Here is a 25453-nt window from a genome sequence, read left to right on the forward strand (position 1 = left end):
AAATGTAAATGCATCATATACATCTTTCTAGCTCAAAAACCCCCACATTTGCTCCTCCAGACAGCCAGCTACCCTTTACCTTTGGACTTAGTGTACACAGGGCAAATCTGCAATTTAATTTCACATTCACTTCCAAATAGCATTCAGTTTAGGAGACTTTATCGTTTACCATGTATGACCATGTGCAGAGCAATGTTTTTAAAACTGTACCTTTGGCATATACCTATTTCTTTAAAAAATTCTTCAGAGGGACTGAATATGAGCACTTAATTACCTTTTTTCAGATTTATTCATGGCATGCTTACATGTGAAAACTAGGATCTCATTAGTTCCTTGTCATACATACGTGTAAAAGCAGGAGTTTCAAATATTTTAACTGCTAACTAACACTATTTCCAAAACTCCTCTTTAATCTGCACATTCATAAAGTTCATGGAAACAAAACCTCTGCACATTTTGTAATCACACACAATACAGCTGAAAATATTTGAGTCTGCTTCCAAATTAATGAGAGTTCACAATCTAAATCCATGCTTTTACATCCTTTTATTCAGATTCTTCTCATCCTTTTAAAAACAATGAAAGAAACAGAAATCAAGAAGCTTTTACAGTACCTGTTCTCATGCGTTCAGACAAACTTCCAAGACTGGCAAATTTCTCTTGGTAAACAGTTTTGTAACCTCCAATGAAGGACAAGTAAGATTTTGGTGTGACAAAAGTCCGTCTCCTATATCGTTCAAAGTATTCAACGCATTTTTCAGCTACAATATCTTGAATTGTTCCCATGGTGTTAAAAACACTTTGTTTCACTTCATCTGTACACTCAATATGGTAAGAAGCTAGAAAATGCTGTGCAACTGCTATAAGAGCATCTTTAGGCCAGTGCTGGAACCAGTCTATGGTACAGCCTGAAATCAGACCTGGAAATTTGAGTGCACGAGTTCTGAATTTTTCCCCAACAGGAGAAAAACAAAGAACCACATGCAGGTTATTCCTAACTCGAGAAAGAAAGTAATTATAAAGATTTTCACCAGTGGGACTAAGCCTTGGGTACTCCTTCTTCATTGCTGGAATCAGGTCTTCTGTGATTTCACTTATTTCATCCCGTGCAAAAAGATTTGAGACTTCACCTGAAGCCAAAACATTGTTCATGTACTCAAGAAAAGATTCATCTCTGACTTCATTGTCCGTGAATATAAAGACAACACCCTTTCCTATTTGACCTGCAGTGCGGTACAACATTTTCAGATCATCCAAAAGGTTGTTGGTAGAATATGTTCTGGAATAGAAAAGTGTTAAGGAAAGAGAGAACAAGAATTACAGATCACTTTAGGAGATATGTATCATCTGGATCATCTTCCTTGAGGCAAGAAAAAAATCCAGATACATTTTTCTTAACAACAATTATTAGAACTTAATACCATAGCTCCTGATAATATTTTTTAGGTTTCTTTTTCATAAACATTTTCCCAAAGTGAATGATCAGTAATATAAATAATGTGAAATGAGGTGGAGTCAACAAAATAATGTCCTGGGGAAAAGTAAGGTGAGAGCAATACCATATCTAAGGCATTTTTGATGCTGTTTTGTATCCCCATGGTTTGCAGATGTAAATTCTTTATTAGAAATAGGTTAATACAGCTGGATTAAGTTGTCAAGTAGGTTCTGATAACTGTAACCATTAGGTAAATACAGCTGGATTATCTTCTGAAGATATTGAGAGCAGGTTAAAGGAAATCATTAAGAGACAAAAGAGAATGAAATGGAGGGGTTTATTGCGTTATATGGTTTAACTAAAATAAAGCCCCAGAAATTATGTTTGAACATTATCATTTGGGCTGATCAGCTCTACTGCAAATGGAGACCGTGACTGGTTCTGTTGTTATGTGTCTTATAGCTGGTGCACACAGTAAGCAAGATTCAGATAAATCCACACAAATTCAGTTACACATTTCAGATTGTGCAATATAAAATGACACAAAGTAATGTTACTAAAATGGCAGATTTTGTCCCAAGCCAACTAGAGCTGAAATTAGAAACTTCTTTTCTTTGTAACCAGTCTCTTATTTCCAAGAATCTCTTCAAAGCCATAAGTCATTTGTGCAATACACACGTGACCTATTCTTCACATATTAAATATGCCACACAGGAAGTGTCCCAATTCTCTTTCAGCTCCATTTTATTTCTGCTCTATAAATACCCATAAAGCAAGTACTTCAGAGCTTGAAAAACTCTCCAGCTCTTCTTTGTATGTGTTGGCTACAGTAATTACAGTGATTTGTGGCATTCTGATAGGAACATAAGAATTTCTCTACTGAATCAGAATAGCAGTGTATCTGGTTTAATAATCTAACACCAGTTATGGGAAATTATACTTAGAGACAAAACATGACCCAGCATCCTCTCTTCACTGCTAATTTCATTCTTCCTCCTTCCATATTCATTGTCATTATTAATATTTGTCTTATTAGTCTTGGAAATCTAGGGATTCTGTTCTATCACTTTGGGTTTTTTCTTTTCACCCTTGTTTTTGTTCTCAGTGTTCCTTTCTTCTGCTTCTGGGACACAGGAAGAGATTGTGATATGTCTTTCTTTATCTTTCCTTTCATCAGAAGCCTCATAACATTATTCATAGACCTGATATGTCTCTCTAAAGAATACTTCTCAGCATTTTAAATAGTTTGCAAAGGAGAATACACTCTGCTGGTCTTTATTACTTAGCCCTGTAAACCCTATGACAAAAGAGACAAAGAAGGAAGGCAGTAGTACTCCCTTTCACTTCAAATTTCCATAAATTACAGAATTCCAGCACTACAAAATATTAAGTCATTAACAGAAATTGTCATAACGCAGTTTGGCTGTATAAGACTGGAAATGTCATTTAGAATGAGGGATAAAATATTTGAGAGGTTTGCATTTCTTTAAACTCATTGTGAGGAGTTCATTTCTATGGCAAATTAAGGAGCAAATGTCCATGCACACTGCATTGTATTACCTTGTTAAAGTAATCTGAAAGCTCTCGTGTCCAGCAATGTATGCTGCTAGTCTGGTCAGACTCTGCTTTCCAGATCCACCTACACCCACCAACAATGCATTTCCTTGTGGAGTACGAATTATCCGTGATATTTTAATCAAATGGACGATTGCATCCTGTGTATTGAGAGAAAAAGGGATGAAGAGACGCAAAAATGATGTATTGTATAATCCCCTAGAGGCATGTCACCAAGCAACTGCTTCCCAACAGCTAAATGGCTTCTCTGGAGCCTAAGACTCAGTCCTGTACTCCTCAAAATCAACAGGAGATTTCCCCTGACTTCAGTGGGCAGCAGGGCTAGCCCAAGAGAAATGTCCTTGTATCAAGCTTGTATGAAACAATGTCATATGCACAGTTTGTCATCAGCAGGGCTGAGGGCATGCCCCTTAGGGGACAGAAGGAAAAGCAGAAAGGACTCCTCCAGCCTTTTAGCTGACCTATTTACAAGCTCTCTATATAGACTGACAAAAGTAAAATACCAGTGCACTGTAGGCATTTCTCATTCAACTGCTGCAGTTATTCTATCAAACCACCCAAACTAAAGTTGAAGAAAGCATTGTGCATCAAGACCTTTGACAAGGAGGTGACTTTCAGGAAAGCAAGATGACATTCAGTCATTCACACGCACTGTATAAACAACCTCGTTGTTCTGAGCCATCTCCAAAATAATGTGATAGAAACTTACAAGACCTATGTATCACTAAGTGCAAAAGACCAGGCACTTTCTGTATTAATACAATTACAAGCATTAATACCTTGAAAAATACTAAATCCATCTTTGACCCTCTGACAGTTTCATTGTACTGTTGCATGAACATCTGTAATCTTTCAGCCAAGTAATCCAAAGATGGGATAGGCTCATAAATTTTAGGAGCCTTCAACTCTGCATCATCAGGCTCATCTCCAGCAGTCTCCGGGACATCACGCAAGAAATCCACAAAGTATAATTCTGTGCATTTATCTCCAAACACATCTTGACCATGTTCCTCAGAAACAATCTACAACAATACATTAAGGATTGCATTAGTAATTAAATGCGTCATTGGCCTCTTTCCGTGGCAAATACTAAAATACTATTTGCTTACCTTCCTCATCATGTCTTCAAACCAGTCTTTATCACTTTGGCTGATGAACCTGTCTGCAATAACACGTCTGCACTCATGTTGGAATAAGGCTACCAAAACACTGATGCTCTGGCAGACACCAGAAGTAACTGTAAGTATTCCTTGCCAAATACGACTGAGGTCTCGTAAATTGAAGATGTAATGAAATTTAGCTGGAGTTGGTAACATCTACAAAATAACGTCATGAGCTATATTCAAATAACTGCTAAATGAAAATATTTTCTACTTATTATTAACTGAAAGTGAATGTGGGTATTTTCACAAACTTTGGTCTTGCATTAAAGCAGAAATACATGCTTGGCATTTAAGAGGCAACCATAAAATGAAGAAACTACAGTAGCAACAACCATCTCTTTAATTTCACATAGATTTAATTTGAGTTTCTTTTAATGTTTTGAGTCCCAGAAACATTGGAAGGGTAGCCAATGATGGCACTGAAGAGCACAGTAAAAATGTCAATATTGCCTGTCCTGTGGTATTCCTCCTGCCCCTTCTTCCAGGTCATTTCCGCTTTTGTCATTTCCCTTTTGTCATTTCCAAGAACAGGGAAGGGAAGGGAAGGGAAGGGAAGGGAAGGGAAGGGAAGGGAAGGGAAGGGAAGGGAAGGGAAGGGAAGGGAAGGGAAGGGAAGGGAAGGGAAGGGAAGGGAAGGGAAGGGAAGGGAAGGGAAGGGAAGGGAAGGGAAGGGAAGGGAAGGGAAGGGAAGGGAAGGGAAGGGAAGGGAAGGGAAGGGAAGGGAAGGGAAGGGAAGGGAAGGGAAGGGAAGGGAAGGGAAGGGAAGGGAAGGGAAGGGAAGGGAAGGGAAGGGAAGGGAAGGGAAGGGAAGGGAAGGGAAGGGAAGGGAAGGGAAGGGAAGGGAAGGGAAGGGAAGGGAAGGGAAGGGAAGGGAAGGGAAGGGAAGGGAAGGGAAAAATTTGAGAAAACAGTATTTGGGAAAATATTTACAACCTAGTAAAAGCTACATTTTCTGTATGAAAGGAAGTTAATTAGTAGTAATAAGCACCAGTTCTGTTGAATATATTGGCCAATAGTGACGAGTCAATAGTTGCACTAGAAGTTCCTCTATTTCTCTGTGTAAAGCAAGTATAGTGAGTTGTTTGTGAAATCCTGACCAACCTTTTCTGGACAGGAATTTAACAAATCCCTACCTTTCCACCACTCTCCTCCACTTTTCTAATAAGAACAAATTTGACATACATTTCTATGCTGCAGTTTTGTTCTTTTCAAATTTCATTCTATACTAAATTTCATTCTATACCCAATTTTTTGCCTCTCTCAAAGCAAAATTTGCTCAGAAATTGCAGTCAAATGTTTTTAACAGTCTGTTTAAAATGGAAAAAGTTAATATTTATAAAATTATTAAATATCAGATTTTTTTTCTTTCTAACTGATTCCCTCTCTGCCAAATTTGACTTCGTTCCTGAAATTCAGATCTTCAAAGTTTCTCACAATCCCAAACAGCTTTTACAGAAGATTCCTATCTAATTTTTAATTTCTGGTTCCTTGTGGTCTTAACATTTTCTCAGCTGGAAGATCTCTCAATCTTCCTATCAGCTATGTCTATTATGTTATATGTATATAATGTTATGCTTATATCAGCTACAGAAGACACTGCATTAGGATTTTCATCCATAACTTGGTGCTCAGAGCATCCAATTCAGAACAGAGGCATCAGCCAGCAGTTACATCCACAGGTCACAGCTTCACAATACGAACTACAAACACACACATGACAGTACAACAGGTACAGTACAAAAGATCTTTCAAGGCTTAATAGGTGTAATTTTACCTTTGCTTTTGTCATTTGCCAAACCTTTCGACTTGTAGATACTAATGCTGAAGCCAGTTTACATACTTCTGTGGGGAAATGTCGTTGTTCACAGAAATAGCCTTCAGCTATTGTTTGAAATATCTTATCAATAGAGGAAGTAGAAGGCAGTGTGCAGTTGAAGATGCTGAACTGGCGTTTCAGGCGCTGTGGGATGTCGTTCCGACCTCCCCCGGGGTGAATCATGGCAGCTACAAACTGGATGTCAACCACATTCGTGAATTCCCCTGGCTTCTCCAAACTGTAGAAACCTTTCTGCTCCATCAGCTGCCTTACAATCTCATTGGTGATCTAAACATAACCAGAAACAACAAAAAATAAAAAGGAATGGAGGAGTTAAGTGTTTCTACATTATGAACATGCAATGTGGCAACCAAGCACTCAGATGCAGTGCATTGGGTGCCTGTAAGCTTCATGTGCTAGGCAGTTGTGGACATGAAGTCAGATATTCAACTGAATTTGGATAGTTTCAATTTAAGAAAAGGCATCACTTACAATTTTCAATCCAGACTATATCTTCAGATTGATACAGGCATTCATACAGTGACAAAGAACAGTTAATTTAGCACAATTTGTAGTCACATGTCCTATTCTACAGAGCCACTGAGTACAGAGCTACACTGGAAGCTGGGAAATTGCTTTTTCTCAGCAGAATTTTTTTTTTTAATTTAAGTCATATTTTCAGAGTATAGGTCTATAAGTATTCTTTATTCAATACCTCAAGACAGCTTGCTAGTCTTTAATGTCAACTGTGATCATAGAATTGTTTAGGTTGGAAAGGACCATTTTATTATTGAGTTCAACCACTACACTAGTACTGCCAAATCCACCACTAAGCCACATCCCCAGGTGCCAATCTATACCTCTCTTAAATACCTCCAGGGATGGTGACTCCACCACTTCCCTGGGCAATCTGTTCCAGGGCTCAACAACAATTTTGGTGAAGAAATTTTTCCCTAATATCCCATCTAAACCTCCCCTGGTACAACTTGAAGCCATTTCCCCTTGTCCTGTCAACACTGACCTCACTGCAACCTCCTTTCACGTAGTTGCAGAAACCAATAGGATCTCCTCTGAGCTTTCTTTACTCAAAGCTCAATAACCCCAGTTTCTTCATGTCTTGTTCTTTAGAATCACCACCAGCTTAGATTTCACATAATAGTAACTGCAATTTAAAGTCAAGAGCAGATCAGAGAAGAATCTTAGAGTGCTACTTGGATTTGTGTGCTTCCTTTCCCAGACTGGTTCTCAGGACTGCTACTTTGGAAATCCTACTAGTGTTGTATGCAACCAAAACAAAAGGCTTAAATACTGCAGTGATTGAACCTAGTGGCTTGACACTATCCTTAATCATTTGGGACTGACAGCTTATTAGTCATGTCAAAAACTGGCTTGGGGAAATTGGTTATAGTAAACATATTTGTTCTAACCCATGTTATGATACCTTTTTTCTAGCCTATCCCATTTTTTCAACCCACAGATGAGTATCCCCATCAGCAAAAATGGTAAGACCACCAACTCCCACTTGTCAATATTTTCCTTTTACCTGATCACCCCATTCATTAATCAGAGGCATGTTGATGTCATCGATAAAGACCGTCATTTTCTTGCCTGCTGGAGGACCATGTGTAGCGCCCATTCTTTTGCCTATGTAACTTTCTATGTTCCTTTGGAACATATGTGGCAGAGTTGCAGAGGAAAAGTTTAGGCATTTGGTCAAGTGAACATCAGGATCATACTTGCTTGTGTAATTCTGCAAGATAAACCAGTTTTAAAAGCACATCAGTAACTTCAGGTGAACTAAGACAAAATGAGACAGATGCTCAGCAGCCCTGCAAACATCTCAGTCCTGCTATTAACTTCAAAGTCTGGAAAGACAGTTTATTTAAGATAAATACACCATCTGCAATTTGTAATACGAACAAATTTTCAGTTAATGTTTTCCATAAAATTTTTAAGTATTAAAATTCATAAGCTCTTAATAGACTTCACTAAGTATTGCAACAAGTAGATGTATGCCAATAGATGCAAATAAAGTTTGTATTAGCAATTGTCAGGGTTTTTCTAAATTTAAGATGTTAGTGATGATCTATTACAGCACACTGCAACAAACAAGAGAAAAACTAAATCCATTTTCATGTGTATACTGCAAAACCAAAACTCTTAAAACAAAAGCAGTATAAAGGAATAGCAGTGTAAAATTAAACCCAGCTACATCACATTTACAGATACCTATCTTCTTTTAATGAAGAAAGTAATCCTTGAATTTTCTGAATATGTACAATTCCCACAGCTGCTGAGGATGCTCCAAAGCAACAAAGTTCTAGTTTTCATATTTAGTGAGGTTTTATAATAAAAATGTGTAACCCTAGAGTCACACCAAGGTGCATATATATATATACAGTGAGAGAGAGAGAGAGAGGTCCTGGAGCTTACAAATAGCACTAAAAACTTCCAACATAATTTCTTTCTAAAGATTTGATTCTTCTGCCATGATGATGAAGTTGAATATAATTTAAATTCTTATCTGTATAAGAGTGTTGACTAGAAATGTTCCCATTTTGGTACCTTAGCAAAATCAACATATATCCTTGCTGATGAAGCGCTCTAAGTACTCCAGTGAGACATAGACTCTGTATGACAACAGAAAGGAAGATACAGCTAGATCCCCTCAAAATATTTTGATGAATGTTGTTAATTTTGTTGATACAGTGATAGCAGTTTAAGAAAAGGTGCCCTTCAGAAAGAGGTTTTTTTCAGACCTCCCATAAATGACAACCCACATGCGCAGTGTATATGCAACAGTCCTGTCTTTGGTGTGTACTGAGGGGCTGGTGCAGGTCAGCGCTCAGTCAGTTCCTGCCACCTCCAGCAGACCCACTGGAGACCCTCAGCCTGTGTCAGGAAAGGTAAAATGCTGCCTGGCAGTCGAGAGAGAAGTGTAAAAACTGTGAGAAAGGCAGTCCTGCAGGCACCAAAGTGAGAGCAGAAAGAAGGGCAGGAGGTGCTCCAGCACAGACTCCCCTGCAGCCTGTGATGCAGACCATGGTGAAGCAGGTTGTCCCCCTGCCTTCCATGGAGGTTCACAGTGGAACAGAGATTGACCTACAGCCCATGGAGGACCTCACACTGGAGTAGATGGATGCCCAGAGGAGGGTGTGTCCCCATGGGAAGCCCATGCTGGAGCTCCTGCAGGACGTGCAGACCCATGGAAATTGAAGCCCACACTGGAGCAGGTTTGCTGGCAGGACCTGTGACACCATGAAAAACCCATGTTGGAACAGTTCATGAAGATCTGCAGCTCTGATAAGAACTGTGTCCATGTAGGAGGAGGGAGCAACATAAGGAGGAAGGAGAGGCAGAGTGGAGCTGTTATTGACTGTCCACAGCCCCCATTTCTCATCCCCCTGCACAATTGGCCAGGGAGGAGGTAGAGAAGAAGGGGATCAAGGACTAAAGGTGAGCCTGAGAAGAGAGGGGTGAGAAGAGGGTGTTTTCAGTATTTGTTTTTCACCATCCAATTCTGCTTTTAATTAGAAAAAAAAAAATTAAAAGCGCTCCCCAAGTCAAATGTTTTTCCCATGGCAGTAATTGTTGAGTTGAGAATCTCCTTGTATTTACATCCAGCCCCGTGCTGTTGAGGAGGGGAAGGCAATCAGCAGCTGGGTAAGGGTCTTGCAGCTGGCCAAGGCCAGCAAACTGCAACCATGAATACTCAACCATTCAAAAAATACATTTGTGTTTTATCATTATGACATTTCAGAATGTTTGCATGGTAACAGTAACATTGCACAGCACAGAAATGAGAACTATCTTTGAAAAAGAAGAGGGTATTGAATAGGATTATTTTTGTCAGTTAAAATGTCAGAGAATTTTCAACTGTCCTTTACCAGTTTAATATTATGTTTTAAAATATTTTGCAATTCGTGGATTAATAATACAGAGAATAAAGGTCTTAAATTAACATTCTATTTTAAGTTCTTTATTTTGATTCATACTGATGCTTTACTCAACACCAATGATTATTTAGATTACTACCTGAAGTATTTTATATTAAGACTCTTTTACTTTTTCATTCAATCAACTGTTTATATCTGGATATATTCCATAAGGTGTAGTAAAACAAAATTCTACAGAAGATGAAAGCAGAAGGGGAACAGTTGTGAAGGCAGTTAACACTCACTCCTAACCTTACATGAGATCAAATATCTGCTACTCTGCTCTATAGCATAGACTCAGCATAAGCAAATCCCAAGAATCAGTTTCAATTATTTTTAGGGACAGGAATGGCAGCTGAAGGATGGAGGTTGCCAGTATCTGGACAAAATCCAGGACGCGGAATATCAAGACCACCACCCAGACCCCGCCTCTTCACTCTGCTAAAATAGTTCTCAGCTGGTGCCAGGAGCAGAAGCTGGCATGACACTGGCATGCCTGTTGGCATTGACAGCTATGCTGAAAAAATAGCATTAATGGCTGCTGGCACAGGTACAACTCTCTCTCTGCCAGGGCTCAGAGAGCACATGGCCGGGGCACACAAAATGGCTCCAGATTTTAAGAAAGCCAAAGGTCAATTTAGGCTGGTGTTTTTCAGCTATTTTCCGTTTCAAGAGCTCTGCAAATCCTCCAGTGGAGGTACAGCTGCCTATATAACCAATTCAGCTCTTCCAACAGTAGATCAGTTTTATTTAGCTGTCTCTCATTGATCAAAGAAGCCACGCATTCCCCTGAAAAACACAGAAACCCTGCTGAAAAACATTGTGCTTCCACTTTTTAAAATAAGGGATGCCAGCTTTGGTATGACATCTGGGTTTGTTCAGCCTTTTGATTCTTGACTTTTCTGTATTAAGTTGTTAAATTTTTTGTGTCATATGATTAACCTGCACCATTTTATAATACATAAAGCATGGATTTGTTAATTTAATACCAATCCTGTTATTTCCTTCTACAGAAAGAACATGTCATTTTCAGTGAAGAAATTGAGAGAGCAGAAAACAGACAATAAATTTACCCTCTGAAAACCATCCTTACTAAAGAAAGATGTTCTTTCTCTCTCTTCTGTTTGGCTTTTGAAGAAAGGCTGTGCAACAAGGGTGTACGAAAGATCAGTTCACACATGGCACCACCAACACAAAGCACAGGAAAATAAAAAAATCCTTCAAGAATCAACATTTTCTTAGCAAAATTTTCCATTAGACTACTCAAAAGAAAAGAAAGGAAAGAGGATTTATCATCTGACCTTGTGGCCACAGTTAGCAAAGTTTAAAAGAAACCTTTGTACTAAAGTGTAGAAACTTGGGGTTTTTTGCCTGTAGTCCATGTGAGTACTGGCAAAATGCCTCAGTAGGAAGGCCAGTATGTACCCTGAAGGAAAATCAAACTATCCTTAACTTCAGCTTAACATTTGTGCCAATATCAACTACTGCAATGTTATTGTTCTAATATATTACATATGTTTTTCTGTTCCCCTTACCTTAATCATAACAGTTTTTGCTGTTCCTTGTTCCCCAATTAGCAAAACAGCTTTTCCTTGCCTCATGATAGTATGCATTAGAAAGTCTGTTCGGACGCTGTCTATGTTTGGAACTAGAATGGAAGTATATTCTGGTACTGAATCTTTAGGATAAATATATTCAGGGACCTGCATAAGAAAGACATGCAAAAAGTTTGAGAATTCCTACTTGCCCACACAATCACTTTGCATCAGAACACAAAATCAAATGCACTTTATAAAATTTACATCAGTAAAACTTTTCTTCCCAAAAGCCAAGTATCCTTTCATAATCAATCAATTTGTCATGTTTTTCTAAAATGGTGTTAGACTAGCAGGATATTTTCATTCCTCCAGTGCCTGATAAAAGCTTTTCCTTGCTGGAATTTCATAAAGAGTAAGGTGATAGACAGTATACAGTTAAGATCGCTTCTGTTTTACTTCCAAAGCTATTTCAAATGCATGTTTCTGTTCTTTGCTGAATGTATTTATGGGGAAAAGAAAAATATCAGTCAAAAAAAGAAGCTTCTGAGAATTTGGTAGGGTTAATCCTCCTAACCAAATTATGTAGGGTTGGAAGTAAAATGTCTCTTACCAAATACATATTGTGTATCCATTAAGAAAGCTTAACATCTTGCAGCATACAAACCTTCTTTGACCAGTGCTCCCACTGTCCACAGGCATTGATAACAAATTCAAACATGGTTTCCTCTCCATTCACAGCTGGAAGCTCTTTCACTGCAGAGTGCTTCCGTAGGAACAGCTCCATTTTCAGCTTGTCATCTGGCTCCAGAAGAGCTCCAGCTGACCACATCACAGCGAAAACAAACAAGCGAGCAATATGCTCCTCACTGAGCTGCTTCTCGTCTCGGCCAGACAGCAAACCCTGCAAAGTGGATGCAATATAGAACTACTGCCCTCCCAGAGCAAATCACAGAATCAGAGAGAGAAAAACAGATGCCATATCTACCTGCAAGAGGTCAATAGCTTGCTTGATGTACATACATTCTAAAATCGACATTTTGGGTGTCACAGCAGAGAAAACAAAATCCATCACATCCTGGGAAGAAAAAAAACATTATTTCAAGATTCTCTTTACCAGTTTCAATGGCATGATTTATTCTTAGATGAGATCAATTCTTTATTTTCAAATATATTCTAAACTTTATTTCCAAACAACAACCTTCCCCATTTCTGGGCTTATAAATATTCAGACTTTGACCATGATATTTTCTAACAATAGCATATTAGAAAAATAACTTTGATGTACCAGAGTCAGCAGAGCTACTTCTATAAGCTCCACAGAGTAATTTCCTGAAGAACAATTTGAAGAATGCTGTTCAGTTACTTCAGGGATCTGCCTGCCATTTGTGCTCTCCACTAGAGATTTTACTCTACACTGATATTTTTGTAGTAGGAAGATAAAAGCACTGATGATACTTATATATATATAATGCACAAGCTTGCCACTATAAATTTCTATCTGTCTCATCTGCTCTGACTGCACCATACTGTACCAGTCCCTCTTGAAATCAATACTCTCGTTTTCCTGCAGAATCCTGGCAAGGTTCAAAAAGAATTTTTGAATTTATTTTAATGGAAGTTGGACTTTCCTCAGGTTTCTTCATACTGTTGGCTACCTTCGGCAAGTGTTTTGCAACATCTTAAGCAAAGTTTCAAATTGATGTAAACTCCTCTCTGAGATTTGCAGTGCAAAATTTTAAAATATCAATTGCCATCCAAAAGTACAGACTGATGTAAGTTATAACCTACTTCCACCTTCATTCAACAATCTGTAATATAATACTCTCCCTGTGGTTTCTATTTGCCCTCCTAATCTTTGGAAATCAACACTACCCACTCATTCTGGGAAATGAAAGTATAACAGGGATACTATGGGAGAAAGTAATTTTGGAGGAATTCCATTTGTAGATGTCATGTCATGTCAGGGAGAAAGCCAAGACAAAGAAAACATTCAATTGCCCAAAGACATAAACAATTTACTTAGACACTTTTTAAAAAATCACTGAGTTGTTTACCCACATGCTCACCAGCTTTGTTTCACTTCTCAGTTTAATTTTTACCACTGAAGTTCTCCAAGTGCCCTATGCTGATATTTATTGTCACAGAGAATGAATCAATATTTTTTACCCATCCTCCTGAGTTCCATCCCACTGGAATACCACACACACACTAAAAAGATATATAGTGATCAAAAACTCACTTAGGCACCTTAATCTAGAGTAGATAAGTGGTCTAAGAAGACAACATGAGTGTTGGTATATATAGAATTATGGAATACATAGGGTTGCAAGGAACCTTAGAGGTCATCTACTTCCTTCACCCCACTATGGGCAGGGATGCCATCCACTCTATCAGATTGCTTCTTCTGTTATTTCTTGCAGACTAGCACAATTGCCTCCATCTCTGTGTGCTGCCTTTTTGTGGCTTTCCCTCAAAAATGCCTGGCCCATCCCCAGTGGTCCATGGGGTACTCAGTTGAGTAACCGAGGGTGTTATGGGTGCCACAGGGGAGTGCCCACTAGCACTGTGGGAAATTCAGATCTAACACTTTTAGAGTTTGTAGCTAAATCTCACTGAGATTCAGCTTCTTCATCTGTAAAATAGACCAGATGTCTCATAGGGCACTGTAAATTGTTCAATAATTGATTCAAAACACACAGAATAAAGATATTTCATGCGTCAAAGTATTCTGTACTATCAAGAGCCCAATTTTCACCAGAACTAGTTTTATGGTACTTATGATTCCAATGAGAATTATGTCGTTTATGAAGGGTTTTCTAATGTCTTCTTTTTCTCTGAGTTTATGAGGAAAAAATCAGTTTGATATATGCTAGTATTTTATTACTACTACAATTTTTAAAACAATACATGGCTGAAAAAAAGGATGCAGGATTAACACAGAATTTTGCATTAATTGTTTGGACAGGGGGACTGGAAAAATGAGTTGGGTCATGACAAATACACATACATTTTTAAGAACTTGGATCAGCAATTTGCTATCCCTTACAAGGAGGCTGAAAAATGAGGTCAGATGCTAAAAGTTTATATGAAAGAATGAGCCTTCCGCACAGAGTACAATCACTATAGAACTCACTGAACTACAGAACACTCTTCAGGACAGGAAGCTGGTAACATATTCAAAGGGTTTAGACAAGCGAAAGAACAACTCAGTAATAGAAAGTTATTAATACTTGTAATATTAATTTTAACATCAGCATTTAAATATTAAAGGTAAGAAATTCTTTGGATTACATATTCAGCTCTATGCTCCAGGCACAGTAGCAGCCTTTACACAAATTGGATTAGTGTGAGATTTACTGTGGAAGAAGAAAATTAGTCACATCTGAAAATTAAGTTGCTATTACTTTTTTTTTTTTTTCATTTAAACAATACCTGGACATGCTGAAATTTATGTTATTCACTTAACAACCATCACTGGTTTAAGTTTCACACTTTGCAGACAATCTCAATAACACCACTTGGGTAACTATTTTAATTATTTCAGTTCTTTGAAACTGTCTCAGATAATTATTTCCATCAGCTAAGCAATTCTGTTGCTTACAGGTAGCAGCATCATTCATAGACCAGGAATTGGCAATGGAGATTCTAAATTTAAGAGAGACTTTTTTTAGGGGTGAGAGTTTATTTGAAATTTCTGCAAAGTAGGAAATGCTGCTGAGAAGAAAGAAATGAGAAAGGGAGGGAGAGTCCAACCCCTCAATCACTGTTCTAAACAAAATCCTGTGGAAATAGAAAGCATTCTAACATCATCTTAAATTTAAATAAGCTTGGGTTTAGGGGTTTGGTTTTGGTTTTGGACTTTTTTATTTTGTATTTTGATTTGTTGGGTTTTTTTAACACATAAAAAATGGCAACTTACAGTGCCATTTTTAATATACATCAAAAGAATAAATACACTCTTTCCACTGATTCACAACTATTATTTTCTGCTCTTTTCTCCTCCATTACTGCTACCTGCTTCACCTTTATTGAAAATTACTTTATCCAACATGAAGAATTTCAGTGACAAATAACAAGAGTGTTTTGTAAGCAAATTGGAATTATTATAGCTTTTGTCTTACATCTATTTTACATTTATTTTAGTTGAGTTTAGATTAAATTCAGAAAGTCTCTATATGTCTGCTTAAGACTGAGTCTCCTTGGTTACTATATTTCCATTTATACTCTAATCTTCATATTCTTTGAAAAATCAGATCTTTGTAAGATGTTTATATCCATGTTTTTCTTAATACTAGCATTAAATCCACCAAGGTCTATATCTGGGGTTTGACTACCACTGTTGATGAATCTTATTTCAAAAATTTTCTTTTTGAATTTTTATCCTTTTTTTAATGTGGCAGAAAATAATAACTATAAAAAGAGCCATGTGAACACAAAAGTAGTGTTGCTCTCATCTGTAAAATCACTTTTATTGCCTCTATTATTTGAGAAGCAAAGACAGCACATTAAAAGTGAAAGAAAACTGCCAGCATGACAGCTTTCATTTACATTTTGATAGCTGTAAATGCAGCCTTCAGCACTGAACTAACTTCATATTTCACTGCATTTTCATTTCTTAATCTAATAAAATACATATTTTTCTGGACTTTATTGCTATTGCTTCAGGCTTGGGCATTTTAAGTGTTGTTGTTATGTTTTCAGAGCAAGTTGTAGCATAAAATATAAATAGAATTGTGGCAAAGAAGCAGTAAATTGACCCACATATACATTACTTTGGAAGCATATTTTAAAACTCATTATCAGAATTGTTTCTCTTGCTGCTGCAGTAAATACTATGTCATATCATTAAGTTTTGGAGGTAGAACAAAATGAATAGCTTGTTAAACATTAGTTTTAAAGTAAATGTGCACTGAAATGAAAACTAGAATCTTAAAAGATATTTGTTAACATTCAGGGCATTCTAATACTATATCAATAATTGCTTTTACCATCATCTATAAAAAGCTTTCTGAAATGTCACTCAAAGTTCATTAAAACCTGCATTTTTAAAATGCAAGAGCAATGAAAAATATTACAGGAGAAACCCCTGTGAAATCCAACACCAATTACATGAGTAAACAGGCAGGAGCAAGCTGATGGAAAACCAAGGTATGTTGGAAGTTGCATTTATTTTACAGATATCAAGGAAATCAGAAGATAACTGTGAAAGGTTGCAAAGACATAACTATTTCTTTAAAAATATTCAAAAGCCAAAATAAATATTTCAATATGATGGAAGTATACTACTGAGGTTATGCTTTTATACCCACTATGGAGTGCAACCATCCATAATATTGCTGGAACCTTTCTAATGATTCAGTAAGGTAAGGCCAAACAGAGGGAGAAAAGCATTTAGGATTCTTTGACTACATTGTGTTCAATCTACTGACTGAACACAATTTAGTCCAAAAATGTATCAAAGTGCTGCAGTTTCAAAAATTTCCATTGGAACAGGAACATGGATAATAAAATCAGAAGAGACAACTATAGTCAGAATTTCAGAATGACAGTCAGAGCTTCAGAGCACAGAACTATCCTGGATTAATTACAGAATGTCTTTTTAAAAATAATAATGGATCAAATGCATTCCTGTTGCACTAGAGTGTAACAATTTCTTTCTGAATTTACTTCTTTATATTTAGAACAAAATAAGAACTTTACCCACTTCCTTTGTGCATCCTAACAATATTTAAAATTGCAGTATTACAATTACAAGCAAAAAGAGCATCTGTTTTGCCAACAGGCAATATAAAATAATCACAAGTTTAACAATTCATTGCCAACTCTTGTATGCAGACGAAACAAAACATTCAGATTATTCATATGTTATGGCTTCAGTCATTTACTAATTATAGAGATAATTTTCTTTCTTTTTTAACCCTTCATCTTTAGTTTATTACATAAAAAAAGAAATTTAAATAAATGAACAAGCACTTGGGAAGGAGCATTGCTTCATTAAAAAAAAAAAGAATAAAAAAATCAATTTTTTTTCTGAAGTATTCAATTGATTACCTGAAATACAGCATTAAAGCAATTCCATAGGACATTGGAGTATGTGATTGGCAGTGTCTGCAGCCAAGCCCTTAAAATAGGCTTCCAGTCTAACACTGAAGAACTCATGAAGACCATCCCATTACGAGAAACGGTTGCAGGGGAAGCATTGTCAATGTTGTGAGGTTCAAAAATAATCTTGCAATTGGGGGACATTGGAATGCGATCTCCATTGGCCAAAGTAAGAGTCTTATTATCATCCAGAACAGAGTTCAGATTTTCAATCCATATTGCATCAACAGGTCCATCTAAAACTATCCAGATATGCTCCCCCTTAAAAAAAAAAAAAAAGGAGAGAGACACACATTCGACTTTACCTACATTGACCAAAAATACATTCATGTAATATCAGAAAATGTACTCTCAGATATAAATAATTTGGTCATAATTTGGTGCTCAGCAAAAAAGCAATATAAAAATTCAATTTTTGTAATTTGCTCAGTGATTTTAATTCTTCTTTTGTTATCTTGTGTCACACTAGAAAGGATATTAAGAAACACCAACAAAAATAAATTTGTGCTGTACTAAGCCAGAAGTTGCATCTTTCTTCTACAAAAGTACATCAGCCAACTCAGCATCCATCAAGACGGATGAAAACATTTCCCATTAAATGCAGTCATAAACACAGGCACAAAGTCAGTCCCTTTGAGATGTTACTCAAGCATTTCATGTAAGCTACCCCATTTTCCAAGCCAGTTCAGGGTAGCTGTTTAGTAGATGTGAGTGTAATTATGATTTCATGAAACATGATCTGCAGGTTTGATAGGAGAATTGGGAAATGTCTGCATCAGTTTCTTAGCAAAGCCTTACATTCTGATACAACTAGTGAAATAAAGTGGCAATGACTTGAAACCAGACAGGAGAAAAGACTTTTCTGCCCTCACATCAAAACATGAACATATCTTGGTTTTGTGTTAGGACTGCTTACAGAAGGAAGCAAACCACCTAAAACCTTTTCTAAATTAATTCTGGAACCTGAAATGCTTGTGAAACCTAGTGCTATCTGGGATATGTAATTCTGACTCTTGTGCACATTGAGCTCATCAGACACAAAGCAAAATTAACACTGCATATTCCCATTTGATTTTATAATGGAAGACCTTTCAGATAAATGACAGGTAATGACACCTTATGGAAACAGTATTAAATGTCTGTCATGATACAGCATCCATTACCTTCTTTGCCTTTAAAGTTTTTCTCCATAATGTAGAGAAAATACCATCTGTCCAGTCATTTGTAGCAACATCAAGGGTACCGAACATCTGGGAAGCTGTGATTGCCTTTGGGTTCATTCTCATCTCTTTATGAGGAGCACCACAATCTGTCATTGCTTTCATCAAAATATGAATGCATTTTGTCTTTCCTGTACCAGTTGGACCTAGAGTCATCATACCTTAAAACAATATAAACATGGTTTAAAATGAAATGTCAGTGTGTCATGCTTCCATTTAATGGTTCATTGCATCAACGATCCTTGTTTTATTTTTATCAAAAGCCAATACAAAAGGATGTTTCTCACTCCACTTAATGTTGATTGAAACAGAATTTGAAACTATTATTTAAAGGCCTTTATAAATGTCTCTCTATTATGATAGGCAAGCCTGTGTGGGTCTGCATTCTCCCTCAGGCAATTCTTTCCTTTTTTCTAATGGGATAACACAACTGCCTTTTGATGTTCTCATGCAACAACATTGACATGGATGGCAGCAAAAAAATCCAGAAATTTCTAAATGTATCTAATGAGAATGAGTATCTTCAGTGATATACAAAATCAAGTGCATCTTCCTGATGCAAAAGTATCAAAATAATGTACCTGCAGCCACCCATGCTGGCATTTAATAGATCTTTCTTTCATAAAACCTGTTAAGAGCAGCCACACTTAGTTCATCAGTGTATACTTGTTATCAAAGGAAAATAAATTGTGTCTTCAACAATAAATTGAGCATACTGTTGGTCTTTAGTTATGTTTTCATCCAATAGGCCCAGAATCCGCCCAAAATCAGATGGGACATTCAAAGTGAAACTTCCAAAGTACTTTAAAGGACTTAGATAACTCCTATTAGCCCTAAAGGCAACTGTACAACATATCCCTTAGTTGGTTTTGAAAACTTCTTCAACAAAAGTATGGAACAATCACAAACCCAAATAATTAAAATAATCCAGTGCCATGCAAATTGTGTGATGTTTCTTCTAAAACTAAAGGGTGCTGGATGTTCCCTGAAACAACCTGAGGACTCAGAAGATCACTACTCATGCCATATGTTACATATGGGGAAATCTAATACAAACTCTTCAATGTTAACCAAATGGCTTTCCTGCCGGTTTCAGTGATATTTCAACCAAAATTGTTATGCCAAACAGATTTCAAGATCCATGCACTGGATGTGTGTGTGTGTGTGTGTGTGTGTGTGTTTATAAAAGCGCTTCACGTGCACATACAGCCACATATTTCTCCTCGTTATTTTAAATTCCATGGCGACCCCTCCATGAATTCAAGGTCATGAGTAGGACAAGTGGAAGTCAGGAAAGCTTTTTCCATCAGTGCAGTAACTTTCATTATATAAAGTAAAAAAATTTTGGCTTGAGCAATCAACTGTTTGCACGATCTGGGAATAGTAGGAATGTATGGAGAGAAGAGGCATCTAAACAGAATGTCATGGTGGATCCCGAAGATTTTTGAGGAACTGAGGAGCTGTAGTGTCTCACAGATCAAACAGCTTCTTTTAAAAAGAGACAGATTTAATCATAACTAAAAACATTAAAACTTCCATGGTTCCTATATAGAAATAACTGCTATGCAACACTGCATCCAAAAATCTGGATGTAAATTAGTAAGTCTGCACAGCACTAACCAGTTCTTTGATCTAACGAATGATCTGAATTAAAAGTTTAGGGATCTGACTTAAAAGGCCTTAAGGACTCGGACTCTGGTATGTGAATTAGCATTTCCTTTCATTTATTTCATTAGTTTATTCTCTTATTATGACAAGAAAGACTATTCTTTTATTATGACAAGAAAGGGAGAATAAGAAGGATGATATCTTTATAAATCTTTGCTGCTTTAGTTACATTTCCTTAATATTTTCCCTTTATTATACTAAAAACTCATTAGTTAGAGGTTAAGGGTATGGGGGATATTTTAAAGTAGGGGTATTTTTTTTTCCACTGAGCTATGAATTGTAAACCTGGATTTACTACTGTCTAGGATACCCTTCCTAAGACAGGATAAGCTTTACTCAATGGCTTTTTCTGCACTGTAAAAATGTACTTTCATAGAATCAAAGAATGGTTGAAATTGGAAGGGACCTCCGGAGTCCATCTTGTCTAACTCCCCTGATCCTGCAGGAGGAAAGCTTATTTCTCCTCAATATAAATGGCAAGAATCAATCACAACGAAAACACTTGAAATTATATCACATGCATGGTAGAATATATCAAAATAAAGGCCAGAGAAATAATTTTTGGTAGTCTTCTCAACATTATAATCTCACAGTAACATTAAACTCGAGCTTCATGACTGAACTCTGAATGGTTTTCAGAACACTGAATAAAATTGCTGTTTCTGGATTTGAATTAATATATTTTAACTTGCTCTATAGAAATTTCAATCACCAAAGGCCACACTCATACTTCCCATAAAAATGTAATATAACAAAGGATTGCACACCAAAAAAATGTCAGAACAGCTTCCTAAGCAAAATACCCATATAGGCTTAAAAAATTACATCTGTTAAGCTTTTTTTTTAAACATTTTTCTTTAAATTAATCTGCATTCACGTGGCAGATAATGTAATGCAGCCACAAATACAATGCAGTCTTAAAACCTCATTTAGCATGCTAACCATGTCGGACTCGTTGAGTTTCATACAGCTGAATAAGTTTAAGTATCCACGGTGGATGATTAATAAGCCCTGCCTCTTCTGTCTGTTTTTGGATGGCTGACTGTAGTTCAGGATATCCAGATTTATCCAGAGTAATTCCAGGGAATAGGTCATTAATGAGACTCATAAATAAAGGTTCATCTTCATCCACCTGTCAAGGATAAAGTAGGGGGAAACACATTATTTATTTATGGAAATTATTATTATAGTTGTAAACAATCATCAATATAAGTTATTTAAAAGATGGCAGTGAAAATCTTACCTCTTCTAAAGCAAATATTATAATTATCCATCAGTTTTATGAAGCGAGTTTCATATAAGGAAATCATAAGTAGTAATTTCTACATTAAATACTTTAGGCTGATAAAAATGTCAACAACTTAATACAGTTTTCTTCAATGTATACACAGATATATTTCTTCATTTGTTACATAAATCAGCAAGATTTATTCCCATCATATTTTGCCTTAGAATTTTTATGATTTTTTCCTTCTCTAAATCATTGAAGCGTTGCTATAGGTTTGAACGCGTGCACCAACGCGCTGAAGAGATTAACATCAGAAACAGAGTCACTGGTTCCATCACAAAAGTGGTTCCCAAGGTAAATACACAGAGTCTAGACATGCTATAACCTTTTAATTACAGTAATGAAAAGAAAGATGAATACTTTAAATAGTATTACCAAAAGATGATACACTATATGAGTAGGTATTAGCTGCTTCCAATTACCTCACTTAATGCAATTCTTATGATATTCTGAAAAGGCAACAGGCTCCCAAGAAATGTATAAATTGAAATTCTGGATTAAGAAAGATCTTTGGTGACATTATTAAGAGTGAATACAATGTATTCTTCCTTTCTCTCCTTAGGGTAAAAATAATTAAAAACAAGAGGCAATTAGAGGACCAGGTAGATCCCCTAGGATCTCATGGTATTTCCGAAGATTTTTTCAGCTAAAGCTTATGATTTGTTTTCCTCCCTTTAAAAGACAAATTGTGTTCACACAGTAACTGCATTCTGATTCTCAACTCACTTATAAATCATATTAAAACCTGCAAAATAATGTATCTAACTGGTAAAGAAAAATAGCTTTTCAAAGTGTATAATAAAGACCCTTAAAATGCAAACAAAATACTCTATTGGGCAAAGTCATCAGTGTAACAGTACCAGTTTGGAGAGGTTCATGTCCCGCAGAACTCTCATCACAACAGTTTTCTCCGGCTCTTGGGGATTAGATCTTTTCACTGCTCCAAGTGTTCTTAAAACAGACAGGATATTTCTAAGCCCAAAGTCATAGTGAACCTTGAAATAAAGCACAAACAAAATCGGAACTATAAAGATCAAATAGATCAAAACAAAAAACAAGAGAGGACTGAAAATTAGATTTGCTAAATAAATGAATGTTATGGAACTTCTCAATAATATTAAATTCACAGCTCTTCGTCTTTAATATACTTCCAGTTTGGTGGTTATCAAATCCTGAAGATATTTTCTAGTGTGGTATGGCCATACCAGAAAGTGTACTTTCTGGTGATGCAGAGCTCACTCTTATTTCCCAGGCTGACAAATTGGAACAATATACTGTGAAAATCCCAGAATTTTCAGCAAGAAATAACTTAATGATTAGCTTTGCAGATGATACCAAACTGGTGAACTAGATCACAACTAGAGTTCAAAATTACCAAGAGAAATTCAATACATTATCTATGTGTGATGCAATTAAATAAAGGCATGTGCAAAATAGGAAAGATGGTAATAACCAACTGCACTAAGAAAGAGTAACAACCCTTCTTTTCTAAGCTTAGAAACAAACCAGGTGCACAAAGCTTTGCAGAAAAATATTTGACATTGGATTGATGTCACAAGCTCCCCAATGACTTATCTACAATTTTAGTGGGCAACAAAAGTACAAAAATCCTTTTTAGGACAACTGAAAATACATTTCCATTGTAGTTTACATTTCTATACTGTGACCAAAAGGTGGATTCCACATTCGGAGATGAACCCTACAGAAGAGAAATTTGAAAAGGAACAAAACAAGAGATTCTTTGACTAGAAAACATATTGTTTCAGGGAAAAGTATTACAAAATCTACTGCAAAAGTAGGAAGAGTGAATATGTAGAATGAGTAATGGTAAAAGTCCTCAACATGCAAAAGATACCAGCAAAGAGGAAGACAGGAGGAATAGAAAGGAAAAGAAATAATTTGCTTAACTACAACAAGGGGGATTCAAGTTAACTTTTAGAGAAAACTGTGACCATAACAAAAATGAAACTTTGGATCACGTTGGTTGCCTGGGAATCTGCAACCTATCCATTAATAGAAAATGTTAAGAATATTGACAAACATTAAGAGCAAATTATTTAATTAATAATTATTTTTCCTCCGGAAAGGTAGATGGATGATTCCTCAATGCTCTGCCCTGCCTCATTTTCTATTATTCAACCAGGTGCTAAGTTGTTACCAGTTGAAAAATTTAGGTATGAATATACAGTCACTCACTGCTAGGAAATCTTATTTGCAGATGGAAACATTAACACAAAAAGATTAACAGCCTAGTGTGATATTGATGAACTCAGACATCACCTGACTTCATCATCACTTAGTAAATGACGTGTCCTAGTGAAATGCCCAGAATCATGACAAGGACTGATATATTTCTTTTCCTCCATGCTAGATGACCATCACTGACATACTGGAATAAGTTCAGCAAGTGATGACTATGTGAGAGTAAAGGAGGCAATGTCAATATCTTCAACAGGGGAAATTGCAATGGTTTGCATAATGAAAAGATTCTTCACAATAAGAATGGCCAAACATAAAAGGTACTCAGAGAGGCTGAATATCTCCATCCTTGGAGATATTCAAAACTCAGAAAGGGCCTTATCAACCTGCTGTACTGTGCTAAGCAAGAAGCTGGACAAGGTGACCTCTAGAGGTCCCTTTCAACTTGCACAAGTCTGTGATTCTACAGAATTGATAACTTTGTTAAATTTGAAGAAATACTTTCATACCTACCAGAAAATTTAAATAAGCTTAAATTACTTTTAAAGACAGAACTTCTGGTGCATTCCAACTCACCTACATGATGGGTGGTTCAAGGTGACCATCCTTTATTTACCTTAATCTGTTTTCTAATTTTACAACTGCTTTGTTTTTCTGGGAATGACACAGAAGAGCTAGGATTTATTGGCAAATGTGGATTATGAGTTATTTCTTTGCTACATCTTTTAACAGCAATCTTTAAAGACCATGCCTGAGCAAAATGGACTGCAGTGGTATAGTTGATACTCTTGAAAGAAAGTATTCAAAATATGAAATAAAACAGTCTCATTATTAGAAGCAGAGTTTACTCCATGCAGAAAAGAAAAAAAAAAAAGGACATCAGTGGTTTGCTCCATATGAAAGCACCTTAAAGAGATGATTCTAAAAAAGGGATTATCACCTCATTTGCTTTCAAGCTTTGTTAGGTTTTTCTTTTCAGTTTCTGTTTTTCCCTAAGCTGCATGAGGCATTGTGGAAGGAGTAGGGAAAAAAGTAGGGAAGAAATCCTGTAACAAAGCCAAGTAATTCACCTTTGGAGCTCCGTCAGAATAACTCTTTCATAGGCTTGTGGACACCTTGGGCTTCCTATATTTGCTAAGGACAATTCTTTTACTTTACTGTTTATTGTTTTTCTTTACTGAAGGAGACGACAGTCAGTCAGGGCGCCTTTGGCTACTTGTGAGTCAGAGCTCCTCTTTCTATAGAGTCTGCATTTGTGTGTATAAAATGTCTGGAGGACTTCATGTATTTATTCTGGCACATTCCTTCTAGATATTCTGTGGGGTAAGGTCAGCTGGTGAATGCTTGTTTTCTGTATTTCCTTCTGTTGATATACTGCATTTGCTGAAAACAGGCAATGTTCTGCCATTTCCTATTGCACTCGTTCTTTATGTGACCCTGATCTTTCCAGTCAACTGCCTGGAAAATCCAGCATTACTTAACTTGAAATTTCAAATTTACCATTAAAATTTTGA

The 25453-nt window shown here is 36.5% G+C and overlaps 1 protein-coding gene across 8 annotated transcripts in view; it reads right to left on the minus strand.

The window, feature by feature from the left end:
- The window catches only part of LOC102067773 (dynein axonemal heavy chain 5), a 156684-nt gene that overhangs the window by 70120 nt on the left and 61111 nt on the right, over positions 1-25453 (minus strand). For 7 of the 8 annotated variants that reach the window (XR_012581608.1, XM_074547041.1, XM_074547036.1 and 4 more), the window contains exons 45-57: positions 22601-22735; positions 21395-21584; positions 18728-18945; positions 17514-17825; positions 12448-12537; positions 12127-12363; positions 11460-11627; positions 7533-7739; positions 5948-6277; positions 4120-4326; positions 3790-4032; positions 2996-3150; positions 615-1279 (exon numbers count right to left, since the gene is read on the minus strand). Coding sequence is in view for 7 of the 8 variants with exons in the window: in XM_074547041.1 (XP_074403142.1) it covers positions 615-1279; positions 2996-3150; positions 3790-4032; positions 4120-4326; positions 5948-6277; positions 7533-7739; positions 11460-11627; positions 12127-12363; positions 12448-12537; positions 17514-17825; positions 18728-18945; positions 21395-21584; positions 22601-22735 (3157 nt within the window). In the remaining variant the exon portion in view is untranslated. The remainder of the gene's footprint in view (positions 1-614; positions 1280-2995; positions 3151-3789; positions 4033-4119; positions 4327-5947; positions 6278-7532; positions 7740-11459; positions 11628-12126; positions 12364-12447; positions 12538-17513; positions 17826-18727; positions 18946-21394; positions 21585-22600; positions 22736-25453) is intronic. The other variant, XM_074547048.1, reaches the window with a different exon arrangement.

The sequence above is a fragment of the Zonotrichia albicollis genome, chromosome 1 (assembly GCF_047830755.1).
Source record: "Zonotrichia albicollis isolate bZonAlb1 chromosome 1, bZonAlb1.hap1, whole genome shotgun sequence".
Classification (NCBI taxonomy): Eukaryota; Metazoa; Chordata; class Aves; order Passeriformes; family Passerellidae; genus Zonotrichia; species Zonotrichia albicollis.